The sequence below is a fragment of the Ruditapes philippinarum genome, unplaced genomic scaffold, assembly GCF_026571515.1.
Source record: "Ruditapes philippinarum isolate M1 unplaced genomic scaffold, ASM2657151v2 ctg2851_1_1_1_1, whole genome shotgun sequence".
NCBI classification, from domain to species: domain Eukaryota; kingdom Metazoa; phylum Mollusca; class Bivalvia; order Venerida; family Veneridae; genus Ruditapes; species Ruditapes philippinarum.
The window spans coordinates 154,186-177,506 of NW_026860083.1; the positions used below are offsets into that span (position 1 = coordinate 154,186).

At 33.6% G+C, this 23,321-nt stretch overlaps 1 protein-coding gene and 1 long non-coding RNA gene across 2 annotated transcripts in view; both read right to left on the minus strand.

The window, feature by feature from the left end:
• The window catches only part of LOC132758790 (serine-rich adhesin for platelets-like), a 56,277-nt gene extending 33,134 nt beyond the window's left edge, over positions 1–23,143 (minus strand). Inside the window, 14 exon segments of the mRNA XM_060750487.1 lie at positions 5,358–6,012; positions 7,981–8,296; positions 9,061–9,192; positions 12,050–12,109; positions 13,111–13,225; positions 14,273–14,358; positions 15,443–15,614; positions 16,399–16,655; positions 17,116–17,211; positions 17,842–17,989; positions 18,606–18,838; positions 19,040–19,169; positions 20,439–20,604; positions 22,885–23,143. Coding sequence (XP_060606470.1) covers positions 5,358–6,012; positions 7,981–8,296; positions 9,061–9,192; positions 12,050–12,109; positions 13,111–13,225; positions 14,273–14,358; positions 15,443–15,614; positions 16,399–16,655; positions 17,116–17,211; positions 17,842–17,989; positions 18,606–18,838; positions 19,040–19,169; positions 20,439–20,604; positions 22,885–23,012 — 2,694 coding nt within the window. The 5' untranslated portion in view covers positions 23,013–23,143.
• Positions 6,277–6,843, minus strand: LOC132758787 (uncharacterized). Its single transcript, XR_009629628.1, has 2 exons — positions 6,726–6,843; positions 6,277–6,457 (listed from the first exon to the last, which is right to left on the minus strand). It is a non-coding gene; the product is annotated as an uncharacterized LOC132758787 (long non-coding RNA).
• Positions 23,144–23,321: the final 178 nt, after the last annotated feature.

The following is a 23,321-nucleotide window of genomic DNA, read 5'->3' on the forward strand; positions in this document are numbered from 1 at the left end:
TAACGTTTTTCCTTTTTGATAAAATTCCCCTACAATATCTCTTTATATAATAGATGTTATATATTGATCGATTTTCTTCAAATAATTATTCAAGATTTAAGGTATTACCATCCTAATGCATTACCTCCTCTTTGTAGAGTATTCAAATAGGCTAGAACTACTGTTAACTACATTGAAAATGAGGGCCGTGGGTTCAATCCCCAGAAGGGTCAACTTTTTTTTCTTTTAACATTATTTATGTATCTCTCATGTCCCATTTGGAATGAAAAAAGTGTTTAATTTTGATTTTTTTAAATTTATATATGTATTTATTGGCTAAATTGTGCTAAATATAGTAATAAATATGGTACCTGATATTTTCAAAATGTAAAAAAAACAAAACTAGACGGTAAAAGTATTTAATATTTTACAAGATCAACCAATATACTTTTATAAAAAATTAGGGAAACTTTGAAAACAGGCACTCATTTGGGTAAATTTTAAGGATATTTTTAATTAGGCTGCCTAAGAAGGAAAATGATCAGACACGTGGTAAAAATGGGTTGGGTAGCGTAACATTTTTATACAGATTTCATAAATTTTAAGTAGAAACCATATTTTTCTTATGTGAATTGTTAGCTGAATGGTACTATTTGTTTCTTACCAAAAAATAATGGGAAAACAATTTTCATTAGAATGTTATTGCAGATTATTTAAAGGTTCCTCATTTCTAAAAAAAGACCCTCATAACATCCAAGCTTGAGTTCAGAAAAGTGGCCATAACTAGATTTCCGTACGGTAAACTTTGTTTAAATTTTGTATACAGTTGTACTGTAAGGTATATATCTGACCTATAATGTCAATTTTTTTTGTTCCTTATAGTGCCCATTAGGGTGGTAATACCTTAAGTTTTTTATAGTGCAAAATTGACAGTCTTCATCTGTAAACGAAATATTTACAGATAAGAAATTGAAACGTAAAAGCAACAGACAATTAAATACTAACATCACTTCAAAAGTATATTCCCTTATTTGTTCTTAATTATGAGTACAATTCAATTAAAAAAAATTGTATTTTGATGTACTTATGCTTGTCTTTCTCTGTTATCAATAAAAGAAATTAAAAAAAACTTTAATAACTAATGTAATATAGTAAATTATGTCTTTACATAGATCTTCCGACATACAAAGGTATTTCTCTGCAATTAAGTTTGTGTTGTAATCTAAACAAAGGAGAAACTTACTTCTTCTACTAGCGTTTTGTTCTTCATTTCAAGAGTCACAGCGTACTGAATGTTTTCTGAAGGATTATCCGTAATTAATTTTACATCTGTAATGTTGATGGCATCCACTGCTATATTAATTATGAAAACGTATGGTTCCGAGCTTGGCGGTGAAACTTCAAAATATTCATCAGTATCCGGACGCAGATTATCTGTCGTTGTTCCCATAGAAGTTAAGTTCACGTCCTTCGTACAATCTGTTACAAAACACTTATATCTTGACTCCTAGTCCTTATTTGAGGAAGTCTCCATTCCTTCTTCGTCCAAAAGTTGGGGTCGTTGCTGATGTGTAGACTGTGTAGTTGTTTGTGAAGGTTGATGATGGTGTAGTAAACTGTTGTTGGGTTGTTGCACTTGTTGAAGTAGAACTGGGAAGAGAGTATGGTGTAAGCCTGTAGTTGGAGACTTGGTTGAAGGTTGTTGTAGCGCTGGGCGTTCGACCCCCGAAAGGTGTTGTGCTTTCAGTCGGGGGGTAGTTGATTACTGTAGTTGTGGAGGTGGTACTTTGTGTGGTTTTGATTGGTGTTGTAACTGTTGGACTTGTTTGATGTCGTTTTTGATGTAGTGCTTGACGTTGACGAAGGTGTTGTGCTTTCAGTCGGGGTAGTTGATAACTGTAGTTGTGAGGTGGTACTTTGTGTGGTGATGGTGTTGTAACTGTTGTTGGACTTGTTTGATTGTTGTTTTTGATGTAGTGCTTGACGTTGATTGAAGGTGTTGTGCTTTCTGTCGGGGTAGTTGATACTGTAGTTGTTGAGGTGGGTACTTTGTGTGGTTGATGGTGTTGTAACTGTTGTTGGAACTTTGTTGATGTCGTTATTTTGATGTAGTGATTGACGTTGACGAAGGTGTTGTGCTTCCTGTTCGTCGGGTAGTTGATACCTGTTGTTGTGGCTGTGGTACTTTTGTGTGGTTTGATGGTGTTGTAACTGTTGTTGGTGTGGTTGATGTCGTTTTTGATGTAGTGCTTGACGTTGACGAAGGTGTTGTGCTTTCAGTCGGGGTAGTTGATACAGTTGTTGTGGCTGTGGTACTTTGTGTGGTTGATGGTGTTGTAACTGTTGTTGGTGTGGTTGATGTCGTTTTTGATGTAGTGCTTGACGTTGACGAAGGTGTTGTGCTTTCAGTCGGGGTAGTTGACACTGTAGTCGTAGATGTTTGAGCTTGAAGTAGACGATGGTGTCCAACTAGTAGTTTCAGATGTTGAAAACTTTGTTGTTGAAGGTGTCGTTGAAGTAATGTTGTTTGTTGAAGTTTCACTTGAAGTAGATACTGGCGTCGTTGTGCTAAACGTTGGCAATGTGGGTATAGTGATTGTAACAGTTGAAGCTGAAGTTGTAGGAGGTGTTGGTGTTGTTCCTGAACCTGGAACTGTTTAAATAAAAATATATTTATACAAATATATTTATACATAGCTGAGTTGCGGAATCAATCTTAAATGCATGTTCTATTTTCGTTTAGTAACGATAGAAAATATCTAAAAACATAAATAGTGTCTTGTTTGTATTTCATTCTATGATTTCTTTTTATCGTTTGAACTGTAAAACAAATATAAATCACAAAGTTCGGCAATAATACTGAAGAGGACAATCGATTATATGAAACATGAAATTGCACAATATTATTACTACAGGAATAAAAAGTTTACCTCTGAAACAGCCCTGGATGCTTAGTTTGAAAGCCTTAGGCTCATTTATTACCACTTCTATAGTTATTTGCTTAACTTCTTTTTCAAACACAGATGAAGAGCTCGTTGAAAGATTCTGAAAAGTTGAGTGATAAATTGCATTTAGTTTCTGATTTTGCGTTCTGCTCTTTCGACAGTGGTCGGTTTATTGCATAGAAATAATCTTAAGGTGTATATTACGATACATATATTGATTATTGAAATTTCAAAATAGGAAACACTTCAACTTGATAGCAGTTTAATATGAAAATAGCGTCAAGGCAATGGAATCGCATACAAATTTCTTGAAATCAAGTTGAATAGTTTTTCAAATGTTGGAATAAATTTAACAATAAATTAACGTTTTTCTTTTTCGATAAAATGCCTGTTAATTTTTTATTGATATACATCGTATTAGATGTTAATATTGATTAATTGCCTTCATTTAATATACGTTAGCATTCAAAAGTATACCATTATTAGGTAATAATTTCAGATTTTAGTTTGTAATAGTGCAAAATGGACAGTCTTCCTCTGTGTACGAAATATTTACAGATAAGAAATTGAAACATAAAGACAACAAAAAATTAAATACTAACATCAATTCAAAGGTAATCCCTTATTTGTTCTATTACAAGTGTACAGTTCAAAATAAAAAAAATGTTTTTTTAATATATTCATGTTTGTCTTTCTTTGATATCAATGAAAGGAATAAACAAGAGGGCCATGATGGTCCTGAGGTCGCTCACCTGTATATAGCCCCCCCGGCCCAATTTTTACCCAAGGGCTTTTATTTGTTTATTTGAACAGACTTGGTAGACACCCATAAGAAGATGTTTCATGCAAAACATCTTAGTTCTAGCTCATTGGGTTTTTTAAAAGAAGATTTTTTAAGTTTTTACTATACACATATAGTTAAAAACAATGACACCCCTCGGGCAGGGCCAGTTTTGACCCCTGGGCTTTTATTTGAACAAACTTTGTAGATATTTACTTAAAGATGTTTTATGCTTAATATCTAAACTCTAGTTATTTGGGTTTTTTCAAAGAAGATTTTTAAGTTTTTGCTATGTATATAAGGAAAAACAATGACCCCCGGGGCGGGCCAGTTTTGACCCCAGGGCTTTTATTTGAACATACTTGGTAGACACCCATTAGAACATGTCTCATGCTAAAATATCTTAGCTCTAGCTCTTTGGGTTCTTTAAAAGAAGATTTTATAAGTTTTTACTATATGCATATAAGGAAAATCAATGACCCCCTGGGGCGGGGCCAATTTTGACCCCAGGGCTTTTATTTGAACAAACTTGGTAGACATTCACTAGAAGATGTTTCATGCCAAATATCTAAGCTCTAGCCCTTACGATTCTTTTAAAGAAGATTTTAAAAGTTTTTACTATATGCATATAGGGAAAATCAATGACCCCCTGGGGCGGGGCCAATTTTGACCCCAGGGCTTTTATTTGAACAAACTTGGTAGACATTTACTAGAAGATGTTTTATGACAAATATCTAAGCTCTAGCTCTTACGGTTCTTTAAAAGAAGATTTTTTTGAGTTTTTACTATATGCATATAGGGAAAATCAATTACCCCCCAGGGCGGGGCCAATTTTGACCCCAGGGCTTTTACTTGAACAAACTTGGTAGACATTCACTAGAAAATGTTTCATGCCAAATATCTAAGCTCTAGCTTCTTTAGGTTCTTTAAAAGAAATTTTTTAAGTTTTTACTTTATGCATATAGGGAAAATCAATGACCCCTGGGGCGGGGCCAATTTTGACCCCAGGGCTTTTATTGAACAAACTTGGTAGACACTCACTAGAAGATGTTCCATGCCAAATATCTTAGCTCTAGCTCTTACAGTTCTTTTAAAAGAAGATTTTTTTTAAGTTTTTACTATATGCATATAGGGAAAATCAATGACCCCCCGGGCGGGGCCAATTTTGACCCCAGGGCTTTTATTTGAACAAACTTGGTAGACACTCATTAGAAGATGTTTCATGCCAAATATCTAAGCTCTAGCTCTTAGGGGTTGTTTAAAAGAAGATATTTAAAGATTTTTCTTTCGGTTGCCATGGCAACCAGAGTTCTACATGGAATTAAATTCTTTGAACAATTTTTAAAGGTGACCACCAAAGGAACATTCCTGTGAAGTTTGGATGAAATTGGCTCAGTGGTTTATGAGGAGATGTCATTTAAAGCAAAAGTTTACGGACGGACGACGGACGGACGGACGGACGGACGCCGGACGAAAAGCGATCACAAAAGCTCACCCTGTCACTTTGTGACTTTGTGACAGGGGAGCTAAAAAATAATAAAGCATTGATAACAAATCTAACATAACAAATTATGTCTTAACATCTTCCGACATACAAGGATAGTTTGCTTCAATTTCGTTTGTGTTGTAATCTAAACAACGGAGGTACTTACTGTTTCAGTTGGCTTTGTGCTATTGCGGATATCAATAGTCACACTGTAATGAATGTTTTCTGAAGGATTATCCGTGATTAATTTTACGTCTGTAATCTTGGAGGCGTCCAATGTTATATTAATTATAAAAACGTATGGTTCCGAGCTGGGAGGTGTAACTTTAAAATATTCATCAGTATCCGGACGCAGATTATCTGTCGTTGTTCCATTAGAAGTTAAGTCACGTCCTTGTACATCTGTAACACTTATATCTTGACTCCTGGTCTTTTTTGAAGAAGTCTCCATTCCGTCCTCTACAACGCACTCACTTGTGGTCGTTTCTGGTGTGGTAGACTGTGTAGTTGTCTGTGAAGTTGATGATGGTGTAGTAACTGTTGTTGGGGTTGTTGCACTTGTTGAAGTAGAACTGGAATGATAGTATGGTGTCGAGCTTGTTGGAGACGTTGTTGAGGGTGTTGTAGTGCTTTCAGTCGGGGTAGTTGATACTGTGCTTGTGGAGGTGGTACTTTGTGTGGATGATGGTGTTGTAACTGTTGTTGGACTCGTTGATGTCGTTTTTGATGTAGTGCTTGACGTTGATGAAGGTGTTGTGCTTTCTGTCGGGGTACTTGATACTGTAGTTGTGGAGGTGGTACTTTGTGTGGTTGATGGTGTTGTAACTGTTGTTGGACTCGTTGATGTCGTTTTTGATGTAGTGCTTGACGTTGATGAAGGTGTTGTGCTTTCTGTCGGAGTAGTTGATTCTGTACTTGTGGAAGCGGTACTTTGTGTGGTGGATGGTGTTGTTACTGATGTTGGTGTGGTTGATGTTGTTTTGGATGTAGTGCTTGACGTTGACGAAGGTGTTGTGCTTTCAGTCGGGGTAGTTGACACTGTAGTCGTAGATGTTGAGCTTGAAGTAGACGATGGTGTCCAACTAGTAGTTTCAGATGTTGATAACGTTGTTGTTGAAGGTGTTGTTGAAGTAATTTTTGTTGTTGTAGTTTTACTTGAAGTTGATGCTGGCGTCGTTGTGCTAAACCATGGTATTGTTGGTGTAGTGGCTGTAACAGTTGAAGCTGAAGTTGTAGGAGGTGTTGGTGTTGTTCCTGAACCTGGAACTGTTTCAATGAAAAAATATATTTACACATAGCTGAGTTGCGGAATCAATCTTAATTGCATGTTCTCTTTTCGTTCAGTAACGATAGAAAATATCTAAAAAAACATAAAATAGTGTCTTGTTTGTATTTCATGTTATGATTACTTGTTATCGTTTGAATTGTAAAACAAAATTAAATCACAAAGTTTGGCAATAATACTGAAGAAAAAAAACGATTTTATAAAATATGAAACTGCACAATATTATTACTACAGGAATAAAAAGTGTACCTCTGAAACAGCCCTGGATGCTTAGTTTGAAAGCCTTAGGCTCATTTTTTAACCACTTTCTATAGTTATTTGCTTAACTTCTTTGCCAATACAGATGAAAGAGCTCGTTGAAAGATTCTGAAAAAGTTGAATCATTAAATTAATTTAGTTTCTGATCTTGCGTTCTGCTCTTTCGACAGTGGTTCGGTTTTATTGCATAGAAATAATCTAAAGATGTATATAATTATGACCAATAAACATATTTGATTGTTGAAATTTCAAAATAGGAAACACTTCAACTGGATAAGCAGTTAAATATGAAAATAAACGTCAAGGCAATTTAAATCGCATACAAATGTCTTTAAATCAAGTTGAATAGATTTTTCAAAATATTGGAATAAATTTAACAATAAATTAACGTTTTTCTTTTTCGATAAAAATGCCTGCTAATTTTTATTGATATATAAGATGTTAATATTGAATTAAATTGCCTTTATTTTAATATAAGTTTACATTCTAAAAGGTATACCATTATTAAGGCAATTAATTTCAGATTTTAGTTTGTAATTAGTGAAAAATGGACAGTCTTCCTCTGTGAACGAAAAAATTTACAGATAAGAAATTGAAACATAAAACAACAAAAAAATAAATACTAACATCAATTCAAAGGTAATCCCTATTTGTTCTATTACAAGTGTACAGTTCAAAATAAAAAAAATGTTTTTTTTAATATATTTTCATGTTTGTCTTTCTTTGATATCAATGAAAAGAATGAAAAAAAATAATAAAAAGCATAAATAACAAATCCTAACATAACAAATAATGTCTTTTACATCTTCCGACATACAAGGATATTTTGCTTCAATTTCGTTTGTGTTTTAATCTAAAACAAAGGAGGTACTTACTGTTTTCATTTGGCTTTTGTGCTACTGGGCGGATATCAATAGTCACACTGTAATGAATGTTTTCTGAAGGATTATCCGTGATTAATTTTACATCTGTAATCTTGGAGGCATCCAATGTTATACTAATTATGAAAACGTATGGTTCCGAACTTGGCGGTGTAACTTTAAAATATTCATCAGTATCCGGACGCAGATTATCTGTCGTTGTTCCATTAGAAGTTAAGTCACGTCCTTGTACATCTGTAACACTTATATCTTGACTCCTGGTCTTTTTTGAAGAAGTCTCCATTCCGTCCTCTACAACGCACTCACTTGTGGTCGTTTCTGGTGTGGTAGACTGTGTAGTTGTCTGTGAAGTTGATGATGGTGTAGTAACTGTTGTTGGGGTTGTTGCACTTGTTGAAGTAGAACTGGAATGATAGTATGGTGTCGAGCTTGTAGTTGGAGTTGTCGATGTTGTAGTTGTAGATTTGGAAGTCGTCGTGGACGAGGGTGTTGTGGTTTCTGTTGGTGTAGTTGACACTGAGGTCGTAAATGTGGAGCTGGGAGTAGAGTATGTTGTAGTGACTGATGTTGTGGAAGAAGAGCTGTAAGTTGATGATGGTGTCGAGCTTGTAATTGGAGTTGTGGACGAAGAAGTAGACGTAGTTATTGTTGGTGTTGAAGTTGATGCAGTTGTAGTATTCGCTGAAAGTACGATATATTTCATAATGTCGGATGTCATTGACGTTTATATCATTTCTGTTTTTATTTAAACTATAAACTGCTGCACATTTGTACATGTCCTTCAACAATAAAATTGTTTATTCTGTAAAGAGACTCGTTAAAGAAATTGTACAGGATATAGTAAATAAATCTAAACAAACTAGCGGACATGGGTTACATATATACTTTATTTTGGCTACTTTTATTAAAAAGTCAAAACAATTAATGAAAAGATCATACACTATGTTGTTTTTGTGGGGTTTTGTGGGGTCTTTTTTGCTTACGTTAATATGTTACGTTTTATCAAGTATCATAAATTTTGTTTAATATGTTTTACATAATGCCGTAATAAGAGACTTATATTGCATGACCTCATAGTGAGAGCGGTGCTGTACGGGTATTATTATTCATACATAATTTAACAGAAATTTATAAAGACTTCTAGACCGTGGTATGTGATAATTTATATCAGGTGACTGTAAATGAACCTTCAACATTGTACTATACTTTTAACATACTAGTCGAAAACAAACTTACTTGACATATTCATAATGAGAACGATTTTATCTATGCTTCATTTTATTTCAACTGGAATTTTCGTGGAAGAAGCAGTATTCAATAGCTAGCCAACAAAGTCATAACTGAACATTAAATACCACAAATTTGTGCCGCAAGCGAACATTGGTGAAAGTTTTGTAGTTAAATATTTTAATATGTTTTTATTGAATAAATACGCATGTACATACTGCATCCCATTTCATCTTCACATGACATGCAGTCGCAATTCTCTGGACCATTACATATTTGTTCAGGTGGTATACAAGTTCCGTCCTCACATGTATACATTCCAGGTAGACAAGGTGTAACAGTTGTTGTACCTGAAAGAAGAAACCATTCATTCTAGAAAAACTTCTGTACAATATGATACCTACGTTTTTTTTAAAATATAAATGCAGAACTGCTTTAGGATTACAAAACTATTTCATGCGTAAGAATGAAATCACATTTTGTTGAGGAAAACAAACATTTAGTTCAATGTTATGTCGTTTAGTGAGGGTTATATATATTCTATTTCAATTTTTATACCCCATCCAGACAACTTAGGTCCCAGAATGATTGCTTAGCACTTGTTGTACCGCGCAGTAGGACTGTGCCTTATGGTGATCGTGTTTTTATGACGGCAGCCCCTAAACTCTGGAATGCCCTACCTAGAACACTTAAAAGCTGTGAAACTCTAACAGTGTTTAAGAGAGCACTTAAAACTCACTTATTTAAGAGGTTTTTATTTAGACTGATTATGTTTTAGGTTCTTACCTGAATTTTATTATTTATGTGGGTCTTTTTACCTTTTTTTGAATTTGTGACTTGAGCAATATTGATGATTTAATTTATTTTTTTTTCTTTTAAATATTGTATCATTTATTTGGTTATATTGTACAGTACTTTTGAACGTGTCAATGTGCATGAAAAAAGTGCTTAAGAAGTTTGGTATATAATAATAGTAATAATAATAATAATAATAATAATTTCATTATTCTTCAATCAAATTGAGCACACCAGTTAAAAGGGGTTGCTAAAATTCTATGTACAGTTGATAAAAACCTTCACATTTGTCGGAAGCTGTGTCATTTTGGTCAATGAAAATGTAAAATTCAGAGCTTATTGATTCTTAACCCCTAAGAGATTTATGAAATGTCCATCATCAATATTCTTGATATAAAAATGTAAATTTGAAGTTTGTTGGCTTACTATAAAGAACCGGGTAATAAAACACAGATTTGCAATTGCAGAATGGCTGATATAATCACTTTTGATTTAAGCAAGGAAAGGGTAAACTTGCTCAGGATGTCAGAAATAATCAAAAATCTGAAAGTTCTATTAGCGATAAGCACCGATAATTTTATGCAAGAAAATACAAATGTAATAAAATAAAACTACTGTAAGCTTACAACTAGCCCTTTTGTAAATCAGATGGTAAGTATAATTCAAAAGAAGGAATAAAAAAACCGAAACATTAGTTCGTTTGGTTCTAACCATCAAGCATCCTATTTACATTACATTAGGAGCAACAATTGTGTTACATAAATGTATAATAAATGTAAGTTAATGTTGTTACATATCCTGGGTTACAAGTAATGATTGAAATAGGTCAGAAATATTTTTAAAACATTTACTAATTGTAGCTCACAAAAGTAAAATTTCATATCAGATATCAGATTAAATCAACCGAGAATGTTATTTTTACTTAATCGTAGCCATTCTTTATTTATGAAAGCTGTATTACCAAAGACAAGGTTTGGTAACTAAATTATCTTAGGCACGAAGTATACGAAAATATTATTACATGAATTCCTCTCATAACCGTTGCTTACCAATATATTACAGTCATTCAAATGAGATGAAAATAAAGATTAGCAAATATCTTATTTTTATAAGACATAATTATACGTTTAAGTCATACGATATGACTAAGAAAGCTTTGTGTTCTGTGTGCCAAGTGATATGATGTTATCGGTCGAGTAACAAGTGATGCTTAGCTTTATGGTTAGCAAATTTGAGTCTTCAAAGACGATTTTGAATTGAAGACACTTTAAACTAGAGGGGATTTGTTACAACAAAAACACATATTTCCCCAAAATAGGTATGGCACTGATACTCATCACTTCTGTAATGTTTAATTGAAATACCACCAGCAGTTTGACCTGGGAAAGCTGTTCGTTCTATTCATAGCTCTGGGGGTCATTTTGTGCAGCAAAGCTGAAAGTACCTAGAATATGCACAACAAGGGATACTACTGATCACTCATGTGAAGTTTCATTGATATGCACAACGAGGGATGGTACACAAGTTTTAATGAAATTCTGGCAGCGGTTTGACCTGTGAAAGCCGGACAAGCTTAATGTGGAGGGACGGTCGGATGGACGACAAGACAGACGGCAAAGGCAAAACAATGTCTCCCAAAATTTTTGGGAGACATCTTTCTTGAATTGGAGTGCCGATTACAACGCTTTGGGGACACATCCCCCATGATATACATGGCTTGAAAAGTTGCGAATCGCAAAGCAATATAGAAAGTGTTTATGCTTCAACAAAGTTTACCTACATTAATTAATGATATAAATAATACAGAAACGTTCATTTTATGAAAAGGACTATATTAAAGTAAGTGCTCTGTGTCATCTTTCGGAACTTCTTTAAATGCGGAATAATAAATCAGATTCAAGATATGGATACGTTAGCTTAAAATCTTTTCTAGCTTCAGAATAAGGGAAGTTAAAGTGACTTGTGAACGCATCTGCTGCTGTTCCTTAGTTCAAACTTTTACCATTTTCATATCTAAATCGTCACTAAAGTGCAGTATTAAATTGTATAAGGAGTTAACCTGTTACTGCAATGTGATAAAATGTTGAAGGTTGTTTAAGATGGAGCGAGTGGGAGTGGACGGTACCTTGCAATATCCACTACCGTACAAAAAATAAAAACATTTCGGACAAAAAAATGAGGTGAGATAGGCTGTGGCTAAGCTTGGGTATCACATAGAAATATCAAAAGACTAACTTTGAAAACATTTATATACACTTTATTCAAACACGTTACGCATAACCTTCGAACTGCAATGCGCATGATTCGAACACATAGAGACATTATGTTAAACCTTCAAACATAAGAGCTGAGAGAATATTAAGTGGCATACATCCATCCAATGAAATTTTGTACATTATTTTAAATATTTACCTGTTGTTGTTGTGAAAATTGTTGTTGTTGTTGGAGCAGTCGTCGTTGGCGTCGTTGTAGCTGTAATGTAAAATATACATATATAAATACATATATCGAATTTTAAAGAAAATATCAAGTTTATTCATTATTGATTATTTTGAAATAAAAATAGAATAATTAAAAGTATATTCCAAAGGAAGACAACGTCAATACATTTGAATATTATAAATAAATCACTATTATACATAATATAACTACTATATAAAGATTTTTTGTTGTTCTTGTATAGATTTTAGGTGTTAACGTAGAAGAATATAAATCATAAATTTCATATCAATTCCCAGATGTAACTTAAGAATTCAAATTCTAGATATACATATGCCGTTCTTATAATGTTTTCTTTTCATATAATGCTTACATGATATCTCACATACACTAACGCCACAAGCATTAATGATCTTCATTATTTATTCTTGTTAGAATCGAAATAATATCGGTCTGAGCGGTTTATAATCGGCTATTTAAAGATCCTATATATGTTTTGTGATTGATATTGTTATTGTGTATATACCACACTTGCAAAAAGTTATATATGTATATAATTATGCAAATAAAACAATTTACAAACATCGAAGAATATGTAAAATGTGAACTGCAAATATTTGTTCACATAATATTTAATCAATAAATTATATGCATTCATTTCTTATTGGAAATTTTGACTTAGAATTTACAGAAAATAAAATTCTGATTACCTCCCTTTATTTACATGAAATGTTAAATTCGGTAATATCTTTATTAAAAATGCTTATTGGAACTTACAATATTGACACATCTTAATTTGAGCATCATATACCATGAAAAAATGTGTTACAGGATCTTTAACACCGGTTTTATCGTTTTGATGCGAAACAAATTAACCACTCAGGCCCACGGTCTTCGTGGTCAATTTTTGTCGTTTTGATGCGGTAAAAGAATAAACCACTCAGGCCTACGATCTTCGTGGTCAATTCCTACGCAATCAAAACTTCAAACCGGTGTTTAAGAGCCAATAACACCATTCACTTAAATAAACTTACTCTCGCATTCCAATTCGTCATCATCGATGGGAGGATCGCATTCAAATACACCATTACATTTCTTGTAGCATGTTGTCATGTCTGGACATAGTTTTTCATCATAATTACACGCGACCTGAAAACAAATTACGACATGTTGATTAAGTAGAAATTCTCATCATGAAAACATACAAGAATGTGTATACGTATATTGTAACAGTATGATAGGAATAAAGTTCTTCATCATAATTACAGACGAATATAACCTGAACATCATCGTTCTTTAAGGATTTGTTAATTAAATTTCCTCATCATAATATGTAATTATGTAATTTACATGAAGGGATTATTTTAGATAGTTATTCAATTTTGTGTGGCGTGTAGTTGTTTTGCTTTTATCTTACCTGATGTCAAATATGATGGTTGGAAATTAAAGACTACTAACCTCCACTATTACATAAGCTAACAAAAGTAGAAAGACGCAGTTTATTAACGGTATTGTCTTCAAAAAATACAAAATAACAATATATACGAACGAATTATTTTCATCGGATAATAATGATTACAAATCTCCGTTGATTCAAAAATGGATAGTAGCTTGATTTGTCATATGAGAAAGGGAATGAACAAATCGTCTGCTAGTCGGCCATTTTTTTATTCCTTAACTTTTTCTCTTAAAAGTTAAGGGAGCATATGGGCTACCTTAATATTTAAGGGAAAAATCGGCCAATGTTAAGGAATTTATATCCTAAGAAGTTTTATGACTAGCAACTAATGAAATTCTTAAAAACTAAGGGAAACTTTACGTATTTTAAGGGATATCTTAGAATCTAAGGGAAATTTTTCCCTTAGGAGCTTTATGAATACGGCCCCAGGCCTGTAAAGATTGGACTGATTCTTCACAGAAATGAGGTTTGTTTATAATTAAACAGAGAGTATGGACTACCAAAGCGATCTATGGTGGAAAATAATGCGGTATTCAAAGAACACGCGCGAAAAAAACAAAAACAAAAATGAATTAGAAGGCGTCATACTTCTACCACGTCATATTACGCTAGTACCAAAAGATAATTGCAATCTTTTAAGCTCTTTCAGAGTACAGGAACAATTATACCTGCGAAATTTAAATAAGAATTTAAATAAGAAACCCGTAGATTTGACATAAAATTCTAGTATCACTTACAGTGGTAGATGATGTATATTCTGTTGTTGATGATGTTGAATATGGTGTTGTCGTGGTAGTTGAAAATGTTGTTGTTGTATTGATCACTACAAAAATAAAGAAGGTGAAATCAAATGATAATATTATCTACGGTGAACTTTCGTAATTTAAAAAAAATGTTAAAGGGCAGCGCCAATTATTTTTGACACGCCGAGACTAGAAATATTTTCCAGAGATTTTTGCACTATTTGATAAAGGTCTGGACTAAAATCTTGTGTGCAAATTTTCATATCATTCCCTCAACCCGATCGGCTATAATACTCATTTTTGCAAAATAACCTTAAAAAGGAAAAGATTGTACAGTAATGGGATAGCTCGGCCATACGTCGAAATTAATTTGAAAAGCGTTACAACTCTTTTCACTAAAATCGGACTAAGAATCGCATAAAAAATGACATTCAATTTAATTCTGAATATATGTGCCGCGTCACGACAAAACCAACATAATGGGTTTGCGACCAGCATGGATCCAGACCAGCCTGCGCATCCCCGCAGTTGCGAATGCGCAGGCTGGTCTGGATCCATGCTGGTCGCAAACGCATTATGTTGGTTTTGTCGTGACGCGACTCATATAATTATAATTATGCAGATATTCCCATTCCAAGTACTTAACTTGATCAAATTAAAAATTTCAAATTTTATGTTTTAATACTCTCTGGTCTCTGCAGAACTGTTTTAAGATAACAACCATTTCTTGTGGGTAGAAATCATTCGTATAAACAAACACTTTAAGTCCATTTTAATTTTTAATTCATAAAAAAAAATATACAGATGTAAAATGCGAATAGAAATTGTTTAATTTACTCATTGGTTAAGTAAAATATAATTTGAAAGTTTAACATCAAGTAAAATTTAAACACCAAATTCTGAACAAAACTAGTTCATGAACGGCAACAGTAAAATGAAGCATGTATGTTCTGACGGACAGACGATTGGTCGAGCTCTCCAATTACTATAGCACCTTTTTATTTTGAAGGCAAAGAGATATTTTACTGTTTTGAAAGAAAATCTCTAAAAAAAAATTAAATAGCCCTTTACATTTGTACTTGTATTTACTAGAAGTTAGCATAAATAACAAGTTAAATCTATTTTGACAATATTTTTTTAATGTTATAAAGTAAAAAAACGCACCCTCTTCTTCAACACAAAGTTGTAACAACACGTTTTTCACGTAGGGACGATCATATTCAGAATATGCATCTGAGAGCTTCTTGAAATAGATGGTAAATGTTGTGCCCATAAATGTCTTATGTGGACGATACTCAGTTGTCGACTCCTCATTTGGGTTGTCAATAGTTTTAAGCTGAAAGAGAAACAATCAGTCAATTATGGTGGCTTATTTGGAACACCTTTGTGCGTCGTGTTGGCGCTAGAGAAAACATGACAAAGCGCAAAACGGTGCGTTGTCGGACTTCTGTCTTGTCGTCCTGTCGCTAACGATGTACGCCAAACAGCGTGTTGTCTTGTGGGGTGTTGTCACGATGTCACATTGTCGCTCGGTTCAAATCGAAGGATTGGCTTATAAGCCAAGCGACAGGGCGACATCACGACAACGCGCCGCACGACAACATGCCGTTTGAGACAGGACGACAAGACGACAGATATAAATGACGTCGTTCCTATGACATATTTAGTTCAAATAATTCAATAAGTATTTTTTTTAAAACACATGTAATTGTTTCATGGTATTTCACAGTGAACACGACTGAATATCCTTTTTATGTGAAATGTCACGTGAAGAACATAAACTATGACTTGTGAAGAGCATTTATATTAATTACAATATAAATCATATCTTACCAATTAAACAGAGCATAAAAACGATAAAAATAATTTTAAACGCCAAAATCTTATCATTATCATACATTGTACAATGAATCAAAACTTATAAATTTTGTACAAATGAAATTTATTTAGAAAAATACCGTAGGCTTAGGAACTACTTTGTGCCGCAGCGTATCCGAAATTGCATGCTATCAGCTTGTTTTCTTGGATTGTACGATTTCTAATTGCATATTACTATATAACTGTATTCATGTTCCTTAGCACTGAATAGACAAACTCTGAAACAACGGAAATACACTCACAACTGAATTATCATCGAAAAAGAACTGTACGATGTTCACGTATTTTGTGGTCAGCCTAATCATGTTGACCGAAGCAGTCTTCAACGACAAGTAGCTGATAAAGTCCGGCCTAATTGAACTTGTTGATAGGTAGTAGATAGCCTCAGGGTCTGAGCTTATAGCTTTTAATATCGAGCCATCGTCATCAATACCCGACACTGACACAGAATAATTGCTCAGGGTGTCTCCAGTGATGTCATCGGGGTCAACACACACCACTAAAACATAAACAGCAAATGTTTTTTTTTAAAAAGAACCACTGAAGAAAACAATCGCCTTGACTTCCATCTTCAATTAACTTTTGTTTCTAGGAAAAGATATCGTTGGTTTTTGAAAAAAATCTTTAACAAAAATCAAATACAAGATTTGAAGTAAACGATTGAGTGGTCTGAAAAGGAAACAGAAAATTCGTAACAGCAAATTCTGTGAGTGGCATAAAAATTTAAAGACAATTTAGCAACAAGGAATTTATAATCTTTAATTGAATGGTCAAGAAATTTTCCTAGCTTTGCCTCTATCAACCATCTGGGCAATGCTTTACCGGTTACACTTTAAACACTATTTACATGACAATTTTGAATGGTGAAGAACAACCCTCCTTCTGCAAAGAAATGATAGTTATACAGTCTACTTTGTTTAGAGGAATAGACTTTTTTTTTATTGTTTTAAAAGTTTTACCGTAAGGAGTTGTCGACGAAGATGTCGAAGTTGTGTATGGTGTTGTAGATGGCGTTATTGTCGCGGTTGATGACGAATACGGTGTAGTGGTCACTTCTGTAATAGATGAAGAATTGAATAGAATATTCAAATGGTTGTTTAAAACTTTTGTTAAGTGTAAACACGTGCGTGGCAGAAATATTTTATTCTTTTAAAATTTGATTCTTAATCAATTCTATAAAACCATAACGATATGGACAGTAGGTAAGTTGTGAAATTGTCATAAACCAAAGTTATTAACGTAAATCTAAAAATTGAGCCAGTTTATTATGAAAATAACTGAATGTATATGTATACACATGTATATTACGTATGTAACCGAAGTAAGTTCAAGTGAGATATAAAGAATAACTAAGTCAAATGAAGCGGACAATAACGACACATTTTTTTGTAATATCTTTATATAAAACTAAACCAAAAATGGCTTTTGTTATTTTTATTTTGAGTATTTTTTGTCAGTAAAAGCGTGTTTTGCCACTGTGACGCCATTATTTAATAAGATTCTAATATGGTGGCTTGCAAACATGCCTTTAACGGTCCATAATCTTTAAATTTTGATGAAAATATTCTATAATAATATTTAACTGGAACGAAGAGCGATCTACTAAACTTGAAAAGTAAGAATGTATACCAGCGCATTAAGAATAATAGGTACTTTGAAAAGATAACATCAATATAGACGTTTACCTGGGTTGCACACCTCGATGTTCAAGTCGGTAATCGTCACTGGTTGTGTCAGGACCACTAAAGTAACTTTTATAACTCTTGCTGGAATACCATGTTCGTTTTCAATAAAAACTATTCCACCTTGATTTACGCTGAAAGTTTCTGTTTTCTGTAATAATGAATTTGATTTGATAATTTGGACTATTTCTATTATTGCAGACCTTAACGATCCTTTAGAATTACAGGCAATTGTGTCTTCTTGTAGCAAAGACAAATGTGATGGTTCAATAAACATTACACAGTAGACACTCTTGCGTTGCCAAATTCAGACGTCCTAGAACTGAACATACGGAATCTTACACACACAGCGAGACAGTAACTTATACAACTTTTAATCCCCCCACCACCCTGAATTTTTGACATGGATTTGTCCTGCTTCAAATTTAAAATTGTCTTATTTAAAGTTCAGGGATTTCAATATAAAACACAAAGCTATATAATACAGAAACAGGCAAGTGACAAAGGTAAGTCACTCTTTGTGCGAGCAGTTTAAGTGTTAAAATTGTTTGCTATAACCAGGTTTAAAATCAACAAACACATTTTTGTGTACGACGCTGACACACAAACCACCACTGTCTGATCAGATGCCGATGGAGTACATACTTAAAATAGGATTAAAATCATAACTCATCGTTAGTTTTTTACATTTTCAGATAGCCTCCCTGGTAATAAATTATAAAAGTGTTTTCTACTTATGGGGTGTTTTATTTCCTAAGTAGTCTTACCTCAGGCCCTATCATGTTTTCATTTAGGAAGTATTGCACGTCCAATGACAGAACTTGTCCTTTGTTAACATTAAAAGATACAGCCGTCACTCGCTCTTCTTCGTCAAACCTAAATATGAGCTCATTAACGCCGAAAGGAACGTCGATGGTGTGAAGATCTGACAAATATTTGTTCACGACCGTATTACCAGCTTGGACCACAATAGATGTGTCTATCATCTCCGATCTACAAGCTGCAGTAAAAAAATCTATTAGCTCAAACAAACTGTCACAATGTAACTATAGCAGGACCTTAAAAATAACAAGCTTTGAAAAATGAAAATAAAAGCATTTCTGGGGCATAATTTGTCTTTGTTCTTTTACAATTATTAAGACATCACTCACTATCAAAAATATTAAGACTCAAAAATATTACTCACTATGATATCACTTACCATAACACATCCTCAGATCTATTTGTATCTCTGGTGATATTTCAATCGATGGTGATTTATGTATCATTATAACCATTGACGTCACTTCCTTGGCGTTATAATATGTCGATATCGACGTCACATCCTTTGTCTGTAAAAATTGTATCAATTATTATTAGATCTATTATAGTTTGTGGTTTCGCAGTATTAAAATTGAAATATATATGTATATGTTAGTGTTCATCCGTGCTGTTCTACAGAAATTAGAAACTTCGACGGGAGCGATAGCGACAGGAGAATGTTTCTAATTTCTGTAGAACAGCACGGATGAATACTAACATATTTAGTGTCAAACTTTATTTAGCCTCATAATCACTCACTTTATTACGTCACTATGCCGTTCTATGAAGTACTATGAAAAATAGATGTCGACTATGAAAGGACTTCGATATAGTATCGGTTTTTGTTCTTCTACGAAAATTAATGCACAGAATTTTTTAAAAATACAGCGTTTTCATTGGATGACAAATAAAGTTGGACACTAAATATATATATTTATTATATACTTTTAAATGAAATATTGAGAAATATTGATGAAATAAAATGCATATTTTCATTTTCCGTATTTTCACTGTAAAAATTTATTTTTCACTGCAGTGAAACATATTTTCCGTATTTTCACTGGTGATTTGCCGGACTACTTTCTTTTAAATTCTGCCAGTACTCAAAATTTTAGGAAAAGTCTTTCAAATTTTAATGTCCAGAAAGAGACAAATGTATATAATAAACAGAAAATTCAAGTTCTTTCTATAAATACATGATTTATTTTCATCTTGTGGCATGAAAATTACCATATTTCACTCGTGGCTACCGCCACTCATGAAATATTTATTTTCATACCACTCGATGAAAATAAATCATGTATTTATAGAAAAAACTTGAATTTCCTCTATGTATAAAATGCATTCACAGTTCGCCAATCGCCAAAGTTAATGTCGTTTTGATGCGAATTAAACAGACTTAGGGCCTTTGTGATCAATTCCTATGCACCAAAACTCAAAATCGATGTTAAAATAGCCAATAAACACCGCCGAAGCCGATATTATTTCTTAAATATTTTCATATTTATACACGGCTACGGTCAATATATAAAGAAATCTTAAGTTTGCTCCCTTGGAAGGAATTTTGCTGAATAATTCTTCCTGACAGGTAATATGACCAAATATAAACGGTTACACACGACTCGGATTATATTTTCCAACACCTGTTTATATAGGGTCATACATCGTCGGATACCCACGGCCGAACCATTAACATTTATCATTGATTGCATGTTATGTGACATGTTTATCAATAGTGGGTATCCGACGATGAGGGTCATATAACCCGTCAAAAAATCTTTATAATAAAGTAAACTGACCTCTTCGGTAGTTATTTTCCCACTTTCGTTAAAATGCACAGAATAGGTGCCAAAATTCTCGTTTGTATTAATAATGAGTCTGCCAACTGTTGTTTTGTCATCAAATGTTATAGATATAACAACATATTCTGCATCACCCATTGAAAATTTCTCAGAAGAACTTGTTCTGAAAGGAAATAAAAAAAATTGTTTTATTCATTCATGATAAACAACCCTTAAAACTCATCCAGTTCTTTATGATAGTTATACTAACTGTTATTTTAGTTAGAAGTACTATTATTACACAATATTGAAATATCTAAAATAATTAAAGTGTACATTAAGCTATAGATATAATATACTGTTATTACTTTATTATTGTTTTATTACTACTATAGTAAATCATTGTTTTTGTGAAATACAAGAGACCTTCAAAGTCTTACAACTCATTCGAGAATCGACTAAGATATTGAAAGCAACATTAATTTACGCTTATAATTTTATATATAATTTCATTAGATAAAGCTTTCTACGTATATATCCTTTAAAACAGCCGGTGACTATTACAAGTATTATCATTATTATTTTTCTATCAAAATATGTTACAAACAAGCAAATTCGTTGAATTTATATCCCCCGCCGAGTACTGGTTATTATTAACAGAACAACTGAAGACATAAGGCTTTATTTATATATTAATCATGGCATAAACTGTAATATTCTTTGAACTTGAAGCCTTGTACCTTCAAACAAGAAGAAGTTTTCACTATATACATATAAGGAAAATCTATGACCCCCTGGAGTGGGGCCAATTTTGACCCCAGGGCTAAAATTTGAACAATTTTGGTAGAGGACCTATAGGTTATATCATATACCAAATATCAAAGCTCTAGGCTTGTACTTTCAGACAAGATTTTTTAATTTTGCATTTTTGAAACTCCTTTTCTGGCCCTGTGACCTACTTATGCTACAGAACGGAACCATTTGATCAACTTTGGCAGGGGACCACCCTAGGATCATTCCTGTAAAGTTTGGTTGCTGTGCAGTCATTTGTTTCTGAGGAGATGTTGTTTAAAAGAAATTGCTGACGACGCACGACGACGGACGGTGGGGGATCACAATAGCTCACCTAGATGTAAAAACATCTTAATCTCCAGACTTCATTGCCATTTTCAAGGCATCAAGAAGGGATCTCACAATTTTCAAATAAGTTGAAAATTGCAAAATTTTACTAAGTCAAGGGCAATAACTCTAAAATATATATCCGGAAGAAAATACCAAGGTGCACAACTACACATACTGATCAACATTCCTGTAAAGTTTCATGACTCTAGGTCAAATACTTTTCGAGTTACATGCGACACAAGTTGAAAATTACAAAATTTTACTAAGTCAAGGGCAATAACTCTAAAAATACTAAAAATATCCAGATGAAAATACCCAGGTGCACAACTTCACATGCTGATAAACATTCCCATAAAGTTTCGTTGAATTCCAGCCATTAGTTGCAGAGAACTACTCCGGAAACGAAATTCGGACGTTTTACTAAGTCAAGGGCAATAACTCTAAAAATACTAAAAATATCCAGACGAAAATACCCAGGTGCACAACTTCACATGCTGATCAACATTCCCATAAAGTTTCGTTGAATTCCAGCCATTAGTTGCAGAGAACTACTCCGGAAACGAAATTCGGACGTTTTACTAAGTCAAGGGCAATAACTCTAAAAATACTAAAAATATCCAGACGAAAATACCCAGGTGCACAACTTCACATGCTGATCAACATTCCCATAAAGTTTCGTTGAATTCCAGCCATTAGTTGCAGAGAACTACTCCGGAAACAAAATTCGGACGGACGGACGGATGGACGGACGGATGGACGGACGGACGGAAGGACGGACGGACAACGCCAAAACTATATCCCCCTCCCGATTCCATCGGCGGGGGATAATAAAGGATATTGAATAAGTGCAAGTTCAAATACTGAACGCTTGCAGAAATCAAGATCACAAAATAGACAAATTTCGGTATTTTTGTTGTTGTTGTTGTTGTTTGTGTGTGTGTTTTTTTTTGTGTTGTTGTTATTGTTTTTTTCCCCGCCGATTCTTACATTTTACATTCATTTTCGTATATAAATCTTTCTGTAGAGATAAATGAGACGTTTAAATGTTCATTCCGTTGGGTGAAAAGGCGAGACTTTAGCATTTAATCATACAAGCGCCTTGTCCCATATATACCTGAATATTTTATTACTAACATTTAGCGCGTCTTTACGGTATGTCTGTATAACGCGCACAACTGTGCTATACCGTTCATACGGAATGGTAAAACGGCACCGTATGTGATAGATAAAGTGTGTTAACATGGCTCTGAAAAAAATATCTAATTAGGATAACGTTAAAAAGAAATATGTAATCGCCAAGCTTAAATTAGTCCTGACATATCAGACTTGCTTTAATTCTTACCGTAGAGAGTTCTTTATTTTATTTAATTCTGTTTCATTTGCGGTGGACAGTTTGTCAGACAGCGAGCTATTGGCAGGATATGCTTTTATTGTAATGGCTGAAGGAGCGATAATGTATTCATCAGCCATGCCGTTAGTTTCTAGACAAGGAGGTGGTGACGTAGTTGGTGACGTTGTTGATGACGTAGTTGGTGACGTTGTTGGTGACGTAGTATGTGACGTTGTTGGTGACGTAGTATGTGACGTTGTTGGTGATGTAGTTGAACCTGAAATATATGATTAAGTGAGACAATTTTAGTACATGTAAATTAATATCAAGGTATCTTCCAGGTTACTTAACAATATGTAAGCGTCTGCGGGGCCTTTAAAAGATTATTTTGGATAACGCGGGATTTCTGCGGTGCATGATAATGCTGGTGGTTTTAAAAAATAAATCTA